Raw genomic sequence first — 16,370 nt, 5'->3', positions numbered from 1 at the left:
TAGCCACTATAGCCAGCTACAATGGGGCGCACTTTGACTGATCTGTCGTGTTTTTCTCACTGCAATGACTTTATCATTTATTTATAAAAAAGAATGTATCTGTTCTAATGCTGCTCATCCCAAAATTCAGATATGGGTAATTAGAAATGTTAAGTACTTGTTTCCAATTACTGATATATTTATCCCCTTTTTTGTCCATGACATCATGTAATTTAGTTCATACAATGTCACCTTCCACAAGTGAAAGTGCTCATCTTTCACTTGCTCATCTTTTACTTAGCTCATCAGTCAAGGGAATGAAATGACAGACTGCAAGAAAGTCCACCGCGTCAAAGAAGAAGTCGGTTATCTGGACTTGGTTCCCGGGCACTTTGCTATGGTTGCCCTCTGCTCCTCTGCTCACAACATCCCTGAGTACAAGACAGTCGTGAAGTGTGAACATTACAGTGATCTTAAGACTTTGAAAGTCATGTAGTGTGACCAAAGCTTAAGGTTAAATGCCAACCTGACAAAATTTAAGCAGCAGTTGTTGTTTTTTGGTCAGCGTCAATTGGATAACTGTAAGCAACCTGTACACTGTATTTTGATTGGATGTCTTGATTCATCTACCTACAAGTCATTATAAGAGGTGTAGACTGAGCTTCGTAGCACAATTCAGTCATTTGTACTGAAAGGGAGAGGCAACTCTCAAACCTAGCTCATCTCATTCAGTTTTGCTTCACCCTAAATCCTTAAAGGCTGCCTTTTAAAGGTAACACACTTAAAAAGATGGAATTAGGGTTAAGTTGCACTTAGATAAAAATGAGATTAACATCATTACAATATATTTCCCTTTGACCTCCTTTCTTTATGCAATGCGGAGTACAGTGCCTTCACCACCGAGGGACAGTGAGGCCAGATGTCAGGAGACAGAGAGCAGCACTCGAGAGAGTGAAAATCAGGGCCAGGCAGGGAACCCGAGACTATAGTTTCCTTATAATGTGGCAGAATTTGTGTAAGATATTGTTTGGGCTTCATAGAAATACAGCAGTGTAGATGTTGGTCTATTTATATTATGAACCTCTGATATAAGTCTCTCGCTCTCTTGCTCTCTCTGGGCTTTCTGCTGAATTTGTTGTTGTCCCTGTTTATTTTTGTTTGCTCAGCCCTGTTTATCTGGAGGATGATGAGGCTCTTGAAGAGACAACTCTGACCTCGGCCTTTATTTTGTTACTAACCATGTTTTTTAAACATGGTTTGAAGCTAAATGTGACAAAATGTTGCTGTTATTTTCAGCGTGAGCTGCTTACAAATGGCACCCCATAGTTTACTACTGTCAGGCCCTTCGAGTTCTGTATAAAGTTTTTTTTGTATGCTGGCTAATGATGAACTTAAATCTGAACAAATAATTGCTCTTAATGATTGTGTCCTCCATGCACTGTAGTGCTGACATTATTGTAATCATTTCACCTATATACATACCGATAGCCCTTCACTTGTCTTTTTCTCTATTTTAATACGAAATTTTGAAATAATAATTGTTACTCCGACCTTATTGAATAAAGTCTTTGATGCATCTGTTGCACTTCTATCCTTGTTTATATATTTTTTAAGTGTGAAATCTACATTAGCATCGGATAAATCCATGGTTCTATTGCTAGTAATGGTACTGTTGGACTGAAATTTAATTCTACTATGTAATGTTGTGTTGCTCTTTGTGCTACAATCCATCCAAAGTCTTTTGTTTCAAAATGCCCTATGCTTGACTGTGTCCCTGACTGTAAAATAGCCCAGTAATTTAATGCAAGCTGAGTCCTACTCATATTTAGAGGCATTTCTCTCATTTCAACCTGTATAATGCTGTTGGAATTGTTTTAAAAGCACATGTACATAATCTCATTGCTTGGTATTGAATTATATCTATTTTCTTTTAGAGATGTGCTCACAGCTGATCCATATACCACACAACCATAATCTAATGATCTAATTAATAATTTGTTTATGACCTATGTATGGCCTTCAAAGATGTTTTATCACTTCTCACTAAGCACCTCATTATATTGAACAACATCATCATCATCCAGAGTCGCCATCCTTATCCCGTCACAAACCAGTTAATGCCACCCGCGGAATTCTAAATCCAAAAATCGTAATTAAAGCCAAAGTAACAAAATAATTTTCCGGTCCAACCATTCGACAACACACAACTTCCTTCCCAAACCAACGGTTCCCCCTTGTTCTTTAATGGCAGGGTACAAAACCAACGTCAAAGGTGCATAGGGTTAGGGTTACATCATCACTGTAATCAGAATCCGAATCATCAGAATTCTTTTTATTGCCATGTATATTTGCATATATTGGAAATTGCCTTGGTGTGGTTGGTGCACTGTACATAAAAACAAAACAACAATATATACAGTAAGACAATATATACAGTAAGAAGCAATAAGTTATGGAGATACATTTTGTGCGAGGGTGGGGGGGCAGAGTCAGTGTTATGCAGGGGGCTTGTTTGTGAGCCCCACTGCCATGGGGAAAAAACTGTTCAGGTGGCATGAGGTTTTAGTCTTGATGGCCCGGAACCTTTTCCCGGATTGAAGTCTCTGAAAAAGGTGGTGACCAGAATGGGACGGATCAGCAATCATCTTGCCTGCTCTCTTACTGGTCCTGGAGTGGAACAGGTTTATGAGAACCGGCAGGTCACAGCCGATGACCTTCTCGGCTGACCGAATGATCCGCTGCAGTCTGCCCTTGTCCTTGGCAGTGGAGGCGGCAAACCAGACGGTGATTTATGCAATGAGGATGGACTCAATGATGGCTGTATAAAACTCGACCATCACTTCCCGGGGCATGTTGAATTTTTTCAGTTGCCGCAGAAAGAACATCCTCTGCTGGGCCTTCTTGATGGTGGAGGTGATTTTCTCTGCCCATCTCAGGTCCTGTGCTATGATCGTCCCCAGGAATCTGAAAGACTCCACTGTTTTAACTGGGGAGTCGCACATGGAGAGGGTTGCGGTCTGGGCTGGGCTCCTCCTGAAGTCTGCAACCATCTCTACAGTTTTCAAAGCGTTCAGCTCCAGGTGGTTCTGGCTGCACCAGGAAGCCAGGCTGTTAACTTCCTCTCCCATTGGAGATTAATCCAATTAGGGTTGTGTCGTCAGCAAACTTCAGGAGTTTTACAGAGGGATGGCTGGAGGTGCAGTTGTTGATGTAGAGGGAGAAGAGTAGAGGAGAGAGCACAAAACCTTGAGGGGCTCCAGTGCTGATGGTCCGGGGTTCAGAGACAAGCTTGCCCAGCCTCACACCCTGCTTCCTGTCAGTCAGGAAGTTAGTGATCCTTCTGCAGGTTGGCTCAGGCATGTCAGCTGTGTCAACTTGTCTATGAGAAGAGCTGGGGCGATGGTGTTGAATGCGGAGCTGAGGATGATGGTGGATGCTCTGAGGCAGGCGGGTACCACGCATTCAGCCAGTCAGTGGAGGTTCTTCATGGTATTGCGCCCCGGACAAGCCCCAATGCTAAAGGAATTTGATGTTCCTGCTATATAGGCTGTACGTTCTGTTTTTACAGACATTTAAAACAACTAAACCAAAACAACGAAACATAACAATGTGAGGCACACACATTCTAATTTCAAGATTAAACACTAGGGAGGAAAAGGTTAGTATTAATCATTTGTATGAAGGTATTATATCTGGCCCAAACTGCTTCTATCTTTATTTCAGTCGGACACAGACTATAGTTTAAATATTGAAATCCTTACAATATGCACATCATATGTTTCCACCACATCAGTGCTGCAGCCGAAGTGACATAATAAAACAGCAGAAAAAACACAACATGCCCCCATGCTTGTTCTGTTATATCTCAGTGCAGCATTCGACACAATGGACCATCAAATTTGATTACAGAGACTACAACAGTTAATTTGCATTAAAGGAACCGCACTTAATCTTATTTTTCTGATTGCTTCAAATTCGTGCAAATTAATGATGAGTCATCTGTGCACACCAAAGTTAACCTGGGTGTTCCACAGGGCTCTGTGCTCAGCCCAATTGTATTCTCATTATATATGCTTCTACTAGGAAACATTATCAGGACACACTTGGTAAATTTCCACTGCTATGCGGATGACACCCAGTTATACTTGTCAATAAAACCTGAACGAAGTAATCAATTAACTAAACTTCGAGCATGTCTCAAGGACATAAAAACCTGGATCACCCGCAATTTTCTCTTATTAAACTCAGATAAAACAGATGTTATAATTCTTAACCCTAACCAGCTTAGAGATACATTATCTAATAATATAGCTGTGCTAGAAGAAATTGCCCTTGCTTCCAATGAAACAGACAGGAACTTGGAAGTTATTTTCGATCCTGATTTGTCCTTTAGTTCTCACTTAAAACAAATTTCCAGGACAGCCTTTTTCCACTTGCGTAATATCTAAAAAATCAGACACGTCATTTCGCAAAAAAAAAGATGCAGAGGAACTAGTCCACGCCTTTGTTACATCGAGACTGGACTATTGTAATTCATTATTATCAGGCTCCAGCAGTAAGTCGTTAAAGACTTTACAGCTTGTCCAAAATGCCGCAGCACGTGTCCTGACGAGAACCAAGAAAAGAGACCACATTTCTCCAGTATTAGCATCGCTACATTGGCTTCCGGTTAAATATAGAATCGAATTTAAAATTCTCCTCCTCACCTTCAAGGCCCTTAATAATATGGCGCCAATTTACCTTAAAGAACTGTTACTACCTTATCAACCCACTAGAGCACTGCGCTCCCAGAATTCAGGCTTACTTGTCATCCCTGAACTCTACAAAAGTAGTAGCCTGGATGCCAGACGAATTTAGCCCCACCCACAACATTTGAGGTCGGGAAGTTCGGTCTGGAGTCGCTCCGTTGGGGAGAAATTATGCCCGGTTCGAAATCATCCGGACCAATCAGATTGTCTGGGCGGGCTTTATACGATGATGGACAGATGATCAACGGTAACGTAATCAACCACGTCATCAAAGTGCCCTTGGGTTGAATTCGTTTTCAACAATCATGCCTGCTGCTGGAGAGCTGAGATGTGTAGATGCTGCCATTGAGTCTGTTTTAGAAGACATCGACAGCGCATTCATTTTGAAAGAGGAACAGAGAACGTTGAGGCGACGCCAAAGCACCGCGCTAATCCCTATCGCGCCGGCGCTTGGCTGTTCACATCGGACACTGAAGCGACGCTGAACCGCCGGGCAGCGCTAATAATATCACCCGTTGATCCAGTAGATTAAAAGCATATACTTACTGGTTGCTCCAACATTAAGCAACAGAGTCCCAACATTTGTCTTTATACAACATGTTCCGAGGATCATACAACTCACTGCACTTCTCCACTTCAATTATTAATTTAATCTCATCCATGTTGAAGAACTTCTCCGCTGTTTGCTCCGTTAAATGTCGGGTGTCGAGGGTAAATTACGTATTCTCCACTCAAGCCTATGTGGAGAATATGTAGTCCCCCCCTCTCTCTCTTTTTATCTGTATCACTGCTTGTGTGGCTGTAGTGGATGGGCAGAGGGGGACATTTAATAATGTCATTGGTCAAATTAAAACTCCAGGACAACAGAAGGGGACTTCAAAGTATGGGATGCATATTTGATCATTTATATCATATAAAATATGTCATCAATATAGTTTAAGATCGTTTTTCAGTGTGTTTCCTGGTGCGATACACTCGCGTCAAGCGCATAAAATAGACTCGACGCCGAAACGATCGCTGCACGGCGCGAGGCAGCCTTGGCGCAGGGCGTCGTTTCAGCCTCCGGTGTGACCCGCACAAAGTTTTAACATGGGAGTGGATGGGAGCCAGCTGTTATTTAAGGCTTGACGCTGCGCTGAAGGGTCGCTTCGGCATTGCTTCAGCGTCCGGTGTGAACCCAGCGTTAGTTAATAACTCACAATGCGTTGCTTAACATACGTCACATACTACGTTGCTCTGATTGGTTGTAGGTCTATCCAATTGAGCGAAGAGGAATTTTATTTCCTGGTCAGTTGAAACACGCCCCATAATCACAGCCCAATGGAGCGGTCTCAGACTCACATTCTGACTAGAATTGTGAGTATGATAACGTCAGGCTAGAGCTTTCAGCCATCAAGCCCCTCTCCTGTGGAATAATCTCCCACTATCAGTTCGGGAGGCAGGGAATGCCTCAACATTGGTCTTGTTGGTATGATCACACCTTTGAAGATTTCACAAGGTGATCGATGATCATTGATCAAGCACCCGTGAGGCTGAAAATTATGTAGTAAGAACTCTGCTATACACCAGCGGCCTGCCTGTACCCCTGACAAGTTAAGGGGTTGCAACGCCCTGTTTAAGGTTGCTTGCAGCTTTAATTCATTATATATATATTGTCTATTCATAGGATAAATCAAAAATACTTTGTAGCTTAGATCTGGAACAACTCTTTTGTAGTATTGTTTCATTTCTGCCCCCTGGTCCATTTGAACTTATCATGTATTGCACACCTTGAAAGTTAGCTTGCATTTCATTTTCATTACTAGTTGATTGTTAATTGCTAAAACAGAGTCACATTCAAGATTAATTTGGGATGTTGTGATGTCAGCATCAGAAAGAGGTGTATACACAATAGATATGAAATGGAATTTAATGCCGCCTTTATACTAAGCTCTGACATGGATCAATTTACACAGTTTATGTCACAGCTCACTCTCACTTTTTCTGCCAAATACGGACATCTACTACTTTATCTTCCATATCTAGTCATTGAAACAGGTCTAGTCTCAGACACAAAGCCAGATTCAAGGGTTTGTTGCAACATGACAGTAAGCAGACATTTAATGTTCCACTATGGGGATGTACAGGAAACAGGTGTCAGTAGAAAATGTTCATTGCAAAGTGCTGATGTTCACTTCTGGGAAACTTCATCCAAGATGGGCTCTAAAAAAAAAAAAAAAAAAAAAAAATACAAAGCAGAGCTGTTAGTTCAGAATCAAATTGTAATAACTCTTATAGTTTGAAGTTCTCACGTAACACAATATTTGACCAATCCATGTGTAGCAGAAGGAAGATTTAGTGCATTCATATTTTATCTAAGCTTGCCTGTATTTTTTGCTTTCTTAAATGGGACATATTATGAAAATTCTACTTTTGTAGTGCTTCTACAAGTTCATTTGGGTATCTGGCATGTCTACCGACCCAAAAACTCTGCAAAAAAATGAAAGTCCCGCGATTTGTTATGGTTCCTCTAAGTTAGACGTCCTGCTTGAGTCACTGAGAATGCGCTTCCGTATCATTCTCTCGTCACAATGAAATGGAATATTAATCAATAGATAAATCTGTTCCGTCTGTCCTTTGGTTTTGTCACTATTATAATGTTTGGCTGCTGATGACAAAGCGATTGGTATCCCCCCAAAACATTTCACACACAATGACAATACATGTTAACACATTAATGTAATGTAAACACAGACCAAATTATAGTCAAATATCTTTTACTATAAAAAGCCATTGACTTATACCCATCCAATGCTCCTGTCATCAGCTGTAAAGCAGCTTTTAGCAGCTGCAACTGGATTTATTTAAGCGTTTCTACACCTTGTATTTTTCTAAAATAAAAGTTTGAATCCTTGCTGTTAAATATGCAGCCCTGCTTGTCCATGTCTGTGACTGGACATAAGCTGTAAACAGCGCCCCTTACATGTGAATGTGCTCATATCTAGATTGAGAAAACCTGGGGTTACTCATCGAGTTGATGACCAAAGTATAAAGGATAGATATCGTGGATAAGTTATGAAGTATTTAAATATAAAAAGGTATCATTCAAGAGTAAAAAAAACAAAAAAAATAAACACTTTAGACGAAACACTTATTTTATGTTCAATTTCTGCCCATAGATCCCTTTCCACCAAATCATACAAACTGCACCTTTACATGTCATCTCTAACCTTTCATCGAAAAAAAAAAGATTCAGGAATTCAATGCAGGAAATTTGACGTACACAGCAATTACAGCTGTTCAATAGTTTAAATAATTTGCCTCACCTGTGAATTTGAAGTCAGGGAAGGATGTTAGGTCTCCACCACCATAGAGTCTCTGAAGCTTTGCAATCTCCTCTGCTAAAGCCTTCTCATATTCTGAACCTGCATCGACCAGCCCCCCAGAAGCCCTACAGGACAATGACAAATCAAGTATCAGCTAAGAGTCATTTCATTTACTACCAGCTTAAATGCACTTTACAGGAACATTAACATTCATCTGTTCCATTTTAATTGGGATATTTTAGATGAGTCCTGACTGTGAGCGTCAAGTCTCGTGTTGTACTGAGCAAATGTGTGTGCACGCTGTCTTCACACACACACACACACACGCACGCTGGAGTAAACGTAACTCACGTTCATCATATGAAAACTGATTCGTTCAATTCATCATTCACTAAAAATAAGATTGTTTCTGCACAACACTCTACTAGAGAGGGGCTGGAGAGCTGCATGCGGCTCCAGAGCCGCGGGTTGCCGACCCATGAACTAGACCACGAAATAAACAAATTCTTTCCTTAGTTTAGATAAAACAAATGACAAGTGAAACAAATTCTTCAAATGCTATATTAGAGATCTAGAACATACAGAAATAACATCTGCTTCTGAATCAGTGTATTACATTCATTACAGATCATTCTTGATCTGAATGACCACACTGCTACAGGTTTACCCCCTCCCCCCTGCAATGTCTGATTTAGCAGAGCCTCTACCAAACCTTGACAAATTTAACTACAGTGCAACCGTACAGTTAGGTTTCTTAAGAGATAAATGCAGCGAGACTCACTGGCTTTTTGTAGAGTACTCGCGGATTGAGTCCAGGAAGAGCTTCTGAATTGGGTCCATTGGAGCTGATAGTCACAAGAGGAACAATTAATTTCTCTTCATAGAAAAACAATATCAGGATCATGCATTTTAAAATTATATATCGATTCAGCTATAACGTATCTGGTTTTAACTGTATCCCTCATAGAAAAAACAGCACTTGGTGGTAGAGAGTAAGCAGCTACAGCGGTCAGACAGAGAAAAATGTGTGAGAGGTTTAGTCATTTTACATATCAAAGGTTGCTGTGCTACACAATCACAGCATTGTTGCAAAATATCGATTGTAAACACTCTAGGAATTTAATACATTTAATAAGTAATAAAGTCCAAAGAAACTGGCTAAACACAGTAACCAGTCTGCAGTCACACCAAGTGCTTTCACCATCAAGGAAAGTTCACATTTAACCTTTATCGGTTAGCAAAATGGTTGCAACAAAGATCAAGGGACAGATTACATTTGACTTTTACCATGCTTTGCCATAAAAAGTGCTTTGCCATAAAAAGTATGAAAACTTTCAAGGGTGGAAGAGGACAGGAATTTGAGGTAAAAATAAATAATTAAATAAATAATATATATATATATATTATTTATTTAATTATTTTTACCTATATATATATATATATATATATATATATGATATAAAAGAGGTCAGATGACAGCGGAAATCGTGATATACACCTTAACCAGTGTAAGCAGTACCCATAATATTATGTTTAGTACAAAATCAAGCAAAGTAATTGCATTACATCAAAACACATTGGGAGTGCTAATTCTTTTTAACAGTGGACCTTAAACCAACGAAACTCCTGTAATTTTCAAATTTAAAAAAAACTATGAGCAAACGGTGTGAAGAACAGTTCATGCAGTGAGATTGAAGGAAAGAGGTGAATGCAGTTAGCAGGCGGTTGTTACTAAGACTTGAAAAAAAGTGTGTGGACATCCAGCAACCCAGAAATCTCTAGACAACGTTCTATCACACCCCTTTTACATGTAAAATGGCTGAAGCAGTACAAACACATGAGAAAACTTGAGCTACATTTGTGATGACCTAGTAGGGGTCAGTTAGGGGTATATGTGCTGGTGATTATGGAGTAGGTAGGGTATTGTAAAAATGCATCAGGTAAAACTAAGGAACTGATAGAAACATTGTGCAATGCTAGAACAAAAATGTGTTTGTGATGTTGGGCATCTTTACAGTTTATCCTTACACTTGTCACAAACAACGTCGTTGCTTATATAAAAGGGTGATACAAATTACTGCTGGTAAATTGTAGTTTCCAGAGATGGAAAGATAAGGGTTGGAGGAGAGGGGGAGGTTGTAGTTTGTACCCTCAGATGGTTCAGCTGGGGCTTCCACCTGCAGTTCCTCTCCTTTTGCTTCAGCTATGACTGGAGCAGGATCCACCAGCTCTTCAGCACTTTCTATAGAGGCAGAAATCTCTCCTGGGGCCACTCCGACGGGAGTAGCTTCAGCCACGGGCGCTGGTGGAGCATCGACAAGAGCAGATTCAGCTACGGGCGCTGGGGCCGCGTCGACAAGAGCAGCTTCAGCAACGGGCGCTGGGGCCGCGTCTACGGGAGCAGCTTCAGCCATGGGCGCTGAGGCCTTGTCTACGGGAGCAGCTTCAGCCACAGACTCTGGGACTGCGTCTACTGGAGCGGATTCAGCCACAGACTCTGGGGCCGCCTCTAGGGGAGTAGCTTCAGCCACAGACTCTGGGGCCGCCTCTAGGGGAGTAGCTTCAGCCACAGACTCTGGGGCCGCCTCTAGGGGAGTAGCTTCAGCCACAGACTCTGGGGCCGCCTCTAGGGGAGTAGCTTCAGCCACAGACTCTGGGGCCGCCTCTAGGGGAGCAGCTTCAGCCACAGACTCTGGGGCCGCCTCTAGGGGAGCAGCTTCAGCCACAGACTCTGGGGTCACGTCCACAGGAGCAGCTTCAGCCACAGACTCTGGGGCCACGTCTACAGAAGCAGCATCAGCCACAGACTCTGGGGCCACCTCTAGGGGAGCAGCTTCAGCCACAGACTCTGGGGCCGCGTCTACAGGAGAAGCTTCAGACACTGGGGCAGCGTCTACGGGAGAAGCTTCAGCCACAGACTCTGTGGCCACATCTACGGGAGCAGCTTCAGCCACAGACTCTGGGGCCACATCTACGGGAGCAGTTTCAGTCACAGACTCTGGGGCTTCAGGGGCTGACACTGACTCAGGGACTGCTTCAATGGGAGCAACTTGAGCAGGCTGTTTACCTGGTGGAGTGGCAGCAGTTTCAGCAATAAAAGCAGCAGCCTCTGCAATGGCTTCCCCCACTGGTACGACTTCAGCAAAAGATTCTGCAACAGCCTCAACCACTGGTACAGTTTCAGCAACAACTTCAATAATAGGTGTAGCTTCAGTGGAGGCTTCAGCAACAGGTACAGCTTCTGGGACACATTCAGAGACTGTTTCAGCAACAGGTATGGATTCTGTTGCTGAAGCTGTGAGAGTAACCCCGTGCACTGGATCAGCGACTGTTTCAGCTGCAGCTACGGCTGTCGCTGCAGAAACTTCTTTCTTGGGAGGCACATATGACTTGTGCTGGACAAGTTTCTCTAGATCGAAGTATGTTTTAGCCTTGTCTTTGTCTAGGATAAAGGAGGAGGGCAAGCAGACAAGATGTATTATTTCTTTTTTTAAACATGTGTATATGGTTGGCATTACAAAATATTCATATTATTACATTTTACAAAGAAGAATTTTTTTACGGAAGAATTTCTGGATGGTTTTGTCTTGTGACAGCACATAAGGACCATTGTAGGTGAAAATAGAAAATAAGGAGCTGAGTGAGGGTCAATATAAGAAATTGCTGTAATACACAGTATAGTATAGTACATAGTATCTGATATATGTACTGCCTACAAGAAAATACAAAAGCAAGTTAGTCACATGGATAAAGCAAAGGTCTTGTAGAAAATTGTAGGATAGTAAATACTTGAAGTATATGATCAAAAAGACCCAACACTGGACCTTAAAACACACTGGACCTTAAAAAACAGATTATTCTCAAACAAAGAAAAACAATAAAGTTGAAAAAAAAAAAAAACTACTTAATAGTTAATTTCTGTTCATGGTCCCCAAGTAGGTGACCTGAAAAAATATAACAGGCCAAAACCCATCATCTGTACTAAAAATGGACCAACAACCTCAACAGTTGGAACAGCAAGATCTACTTGTTGTTTTTGTTGTACATTTTAGACACTTGGGTTTAATATCAAATATGAAAATGAGACAACAGGAGATCAGCTTTTCTTTCACAGAAGAAATCTAAGTCCAAAGCCAAGAATAGACCTTCTGAGATATGAATGTTTAAATAAAATTAATCTAAAAAGGCAACAAGAACCATCTGTAGCCCACATGTTAAAATATGTTTTGCTAACTTGGTTTGGGTCAAACAAAAGTTCCTTTGTCTGAGTTGCTTCACACATCTAGATATAAATTATATAAAAGCTTAAATTCTGAACTCTTTATATTCATCTATTGGCCTTCAACACAAAAGTATTCCTCCTACAACAAAAACAAAAAGGGAGACCATTTTAAAACGGGGACTTATATAAAGTGGTATACACGCGGGTTATGTTATGGGCCCCTCATATTAACATATTACTGTCATTAGTCAACATTTTCCAAAGCATATTCATTTACAGCTTACACCCTTAAATAAGATATTAGCTGCACAGTTATTTTATTTCTTATTATCTAACATATAGGAAAGACCAAGAGATTGTGTAGAGAAAGAGAAAGAAAAGCAGCATTGGTCAAGAGACCTATAGGTTGAATAAAAGACAGCAAGCACTGATTGCGAACATAAGGCAGTGAAATAAAGAGACAAATTTCTTGATTGTTTAATAGCGGTTAGGTTCTTAAGCAGCTGGAAGAAAAAAAAATTGTGATCGGTTCTCTAACAGATGTTTTTGTGCTGTGGTAAAAATTATCATTATGATACTGTCAGGACAAGTATATACATGCACAGGCATTGCCCCTTTCCAATACTTCTCATTTAGTTTTTAAATACCACCCCCCTGCATGTCAGGTTTAGGGAACATCTGTAAATTAACGCATTTACTGAAAGCTTGAATGTGAGGTTTAAGGAGAAATTTGTAAATTGTAGCGACATTAATAACCTGGGTTACACTCTCCACTCCTAAATTTGCAATTATCTATTATTGCTGTTGAAAACACCTGCAGAAGCATTCTTAAAGATAGGCCTAATTTTATTTTTACCATAAACCATTTATTCAAATCCTTTTTATTTACATGTGTATGTATATTTTCAAGGAAGATAGGAAAGCCCACATTTGCATTTGTTTTAATGAAAGTGCTTGTTACAACTTGCGCAGGGGTTTATCTTACAACTGAATATTTAGCCTTCTTGACAGAAAATACTAATATAGTGTGTAATCATTCAGGCTAAAATTACCGATATTTGTCTTCCATAACACCCAGCACTACTCCCTGTACTGTTGTATCAACTAAGGAAATACAAATAACTTAAACACTCTTGCCTGACATATTTCTCCCTTGACCAGCTCAATGACACTATCAATGACAGCACCACAGTTCAGGCAAGAACTCAAGAAACAGTTACAGCTGTGATAAACCTACCTGAGATGTTCTTTTTGGAAGATTTTTTGTTACCTCCAGATTTTGTGCTTAGGGCTACAGCTACAGGGGCTTTGCTTAGAGTACTCCACCTGTCAGCCTGCAAGCACTGTCAAAAACACATAGAACATTGATTTCAATTACATTATTTTCTTACCTCAGGAGTGGTCACTGACTACTGTCAAAATGTCCAATTTACAACTAAGCAAAACAGTTCAGCTAAACCAGGACTTGAAGGAGATAAAATTACAGCTGTGTGTCCAGCTTAACAAGTGAGGAAGGTACCATATAAGGTCTGCTCCACAGATAATTTAGGGAAATGCTACATAGTGTTGTTTAGTAATTATCCTCAGAAAATTATGTGAGTCCAAAACACAATCATCTGTCTAATTATGTATTAACTTCAAAGATTTACTTTTAAAAAAGGACAAAGCAGCTAGGTTTACACAAAAACTGTGTTGCTTAAAATGGCAGCTTTAGAGGACACAGCAGGGGCATTTGTCATTCACAACCCCTCTGAAAGTCAACCAACTTAAATATGTGACATCTTCCCATGCTGTCATGAAAAACTAGTAACAGTAACACTTCTTTGTAGCTTGAAAGTTACTGGGAACTAATTTGGTTTTGACCATCTTTTAAAAGTTGTCAGTATTTTCAAGATCATTGTCTCTGTCCTTGACAGTACACTTACCCTATTAGATCTTAGCCTACGTTAAACACCTCAGGAGTGTCAGTGTACACACAGAAACAGACTTTGATTTTCTGATTTAATATCCAAAACATCTCCTTCCAGTCTGATATTATCATCAGTTTGCTCCAGCTACTCATTGAAGCTGAAGTATGGGCTTGCGGTAAGTGTTTTACAGCTAATTTAAACTAAGCCTCCGTTTATTTCATGGAATATTTGAAACATTAGAATCTCCACTAGAACATTCATTTAAGTTATGAGAGTTTCAATAGTGGCTGGTTAGAAAAAAATGACTTCAATCCAACCACTTAACATGTCCATTACTACTTTTATGCATTGTCAATCTCAAATGTAATCATCAAATCTATATAAGCAAATAATAACATTGACATAAATGCTCAGCCAACCAAGGTTCATATGGATATCAACCACAATTGACATGACCACATGCACTGACCCAGCTTTAGTCTATAGGCCTGGTGTTTAGTTTAAGCCTGCACCACTAGCTACCTCACTAATAAACTCGCTCGCTCCATGTTATAACTTTGTGACGTTGGTGCGTCTTGTTTCATTTATCGGTCAGCTCAGAAATGTATTTAAAAACCACCAATTTAGAAACCATGAAGGTGAGGCCAGTGATAGCTCCACATACAGAGCATGGCGGTTAGCAGTTAACAGTCAGACAAACATTTGCGACATTATTTCCAATTATTTAACGAAATAACGCTTAAAATGTATTTACCTTGACACAACCCAGTCGTCCCATCCTCAGGAGCGAAGCCGCCATCTCTCCGTGCTGGCATTCAGTAAGAACACAAGGATAAGTTAACACAATGGTAACCACATCGAAATATCTTGAACATGCATTTAGCAACATTAGCACCGTGCAACAAAACAAAACTGCTATGTAGAAAACTGCTACGTTAACGTATTCAACCTTGTCTCGGTGAGACTCAAGGTAGCCTGTAAGAATCAGATAGCTGTTACCTTTGAAAAAATGGTGCTTACAAATGTTCCCTTTCTGCAGGGCAGAGGTCCAGTAGCAACGCACACTGACTTGGTCACCTTTATGTAACATGTGACAGTGAACGCCCCCCTTCTGAGCAGCCTGTTATCACTTTGCCTATCACAGTCCCTGGTTTATTCAGCACATTAACTATTGTCCGTCATTAATGCTTTATGAATGTTGGACGTCTATAAGTGTTGGTGCATGTACCGTGAATGAACATTTAACTGTACATGCACTAAGTTATGAATGTTTTTTTCCCTACATTCCCTGCACCTCTGTTGTTACCTTCTCTGCTTATATATTTTATTTTTCTATCATAGTTAGGAAAGCTGAACTTGTGGACCTACTGTGTGAAACACCCTGTCCCCACTCAGGGAACAAAGCCAGCTTGTGTACATTCTGTACTTTTTCGATGGGGCGTGCCGTCTCTGACGTAAATTTACCGCGACAGACCAATCTTTTTTTTAAAAAGAGGAATAGAACTGGAAACAACAATAATAATAATAATATTAATAGTCAATATTATTTATGAAACACCTTTCAAAAAACAGGTTTACAAGGGGCTTTACATGATAAAAACAACAGGAATCTAAAGGTGTAATCACAAGAAAAGTATCAATAGAGGAGTATAACAAGCAAAACATTTTAAGAAAGCTAAATAAATAAAAACATAAATAAAACATTAAGAGAGGATCACACGAAGGCTAGTGTATGAAAATGTGTTTTATGAAGCGCCTCAAAATAGGCAATACATTTCACCATTCCAGATAACCTCAGGCAGATTGTTCCCAAGTCTGGGGGCATGAATGCCAAATACTCTGTCACCTTGTATACAAGGGGTTGTATACAGGTGGGTTGTATAACATACAGGAACATACAAACATACAAACCAGGGGTGTTGTAAAATATAAATATAAATCATATAAATATCCTGTAAAGTTTAATATATTAGCAGCCTTTTTGATAGATTATTTCGAAATAAAGTTTACATATCTTTAAAAAAATTAAACAGGGCCCCTATGCATTTATGGATGAAAATGATGGCTTGACAAAAGCAAATATCACATTTTTCCAAAATAGTGAAAAGTCTTCATAAATATGGTCAATATTAAACTTACTTACGTCCTTCCAGTATTGGAGTGGGAGCAATGCCAAAAAAGGTGCAAGACTGTTTCTGGATGCTCA

General features: G+C 40.2%; 1 protein-coding gene across 1 annotated transcript; it reads right to left on the bottom strand.

Moving 5' to 3' along the window:
* Positions 1 to 6,618: 6,618 nt before the first annotated feature.
* si:ch211-140m22.7 (uncharacterized protein LOC570370 homolog) lies at positions 6,619 to 15,442 on the bottom strand. The gene is made up of 7 exons (XM_062402504.1): positions 15,164 to 15,442; positions 14,919 to 14,972; positions 13,492 to 13,597; positions 10,182 to 11,474; positions 8,814 to 8,877; positions 8,033 to 8,157; positions 6,619 to 6,929 (listed from the first exon to the last, which is right to left on the bottom strand). The coding sequence occupies exons 2-7, from the start codon at positions 14,961 to 14,963 to the stop codon at positions 6,898 to 6,900; spliced, it is 1,665 nt and encodes a 554-aa protein (XP_062258488.1). The 5' UTR covers positions 14,964 to 14,972; positions 15,164 to 15,442; the 3' UTR covers positions 6,619 to 6,897.
* Between the last annotated feature and the right edge of the window lie 928 nt (positions 15,443 to 16,370).

The sequence above is a fragment of the Platichthys flesus genome, chromosome 13 (genome assembly GCF_949316205.1).
Source record: "Platichthys flesus chromosome 13, fPlaFle2.1, whole genome shotgun sequence".
NCBI lineage: Eukaryota > Metazoa > Chordata > Actinopteri > Pleuronectiformes > Pleuronectidae > Platichthys > Platichthys flesus.
The sequence above is the reverse complement of the archived record's forward strand: the minus strand, read 5'-3'. Positions and strand labels throughout refer to the sequence as shown.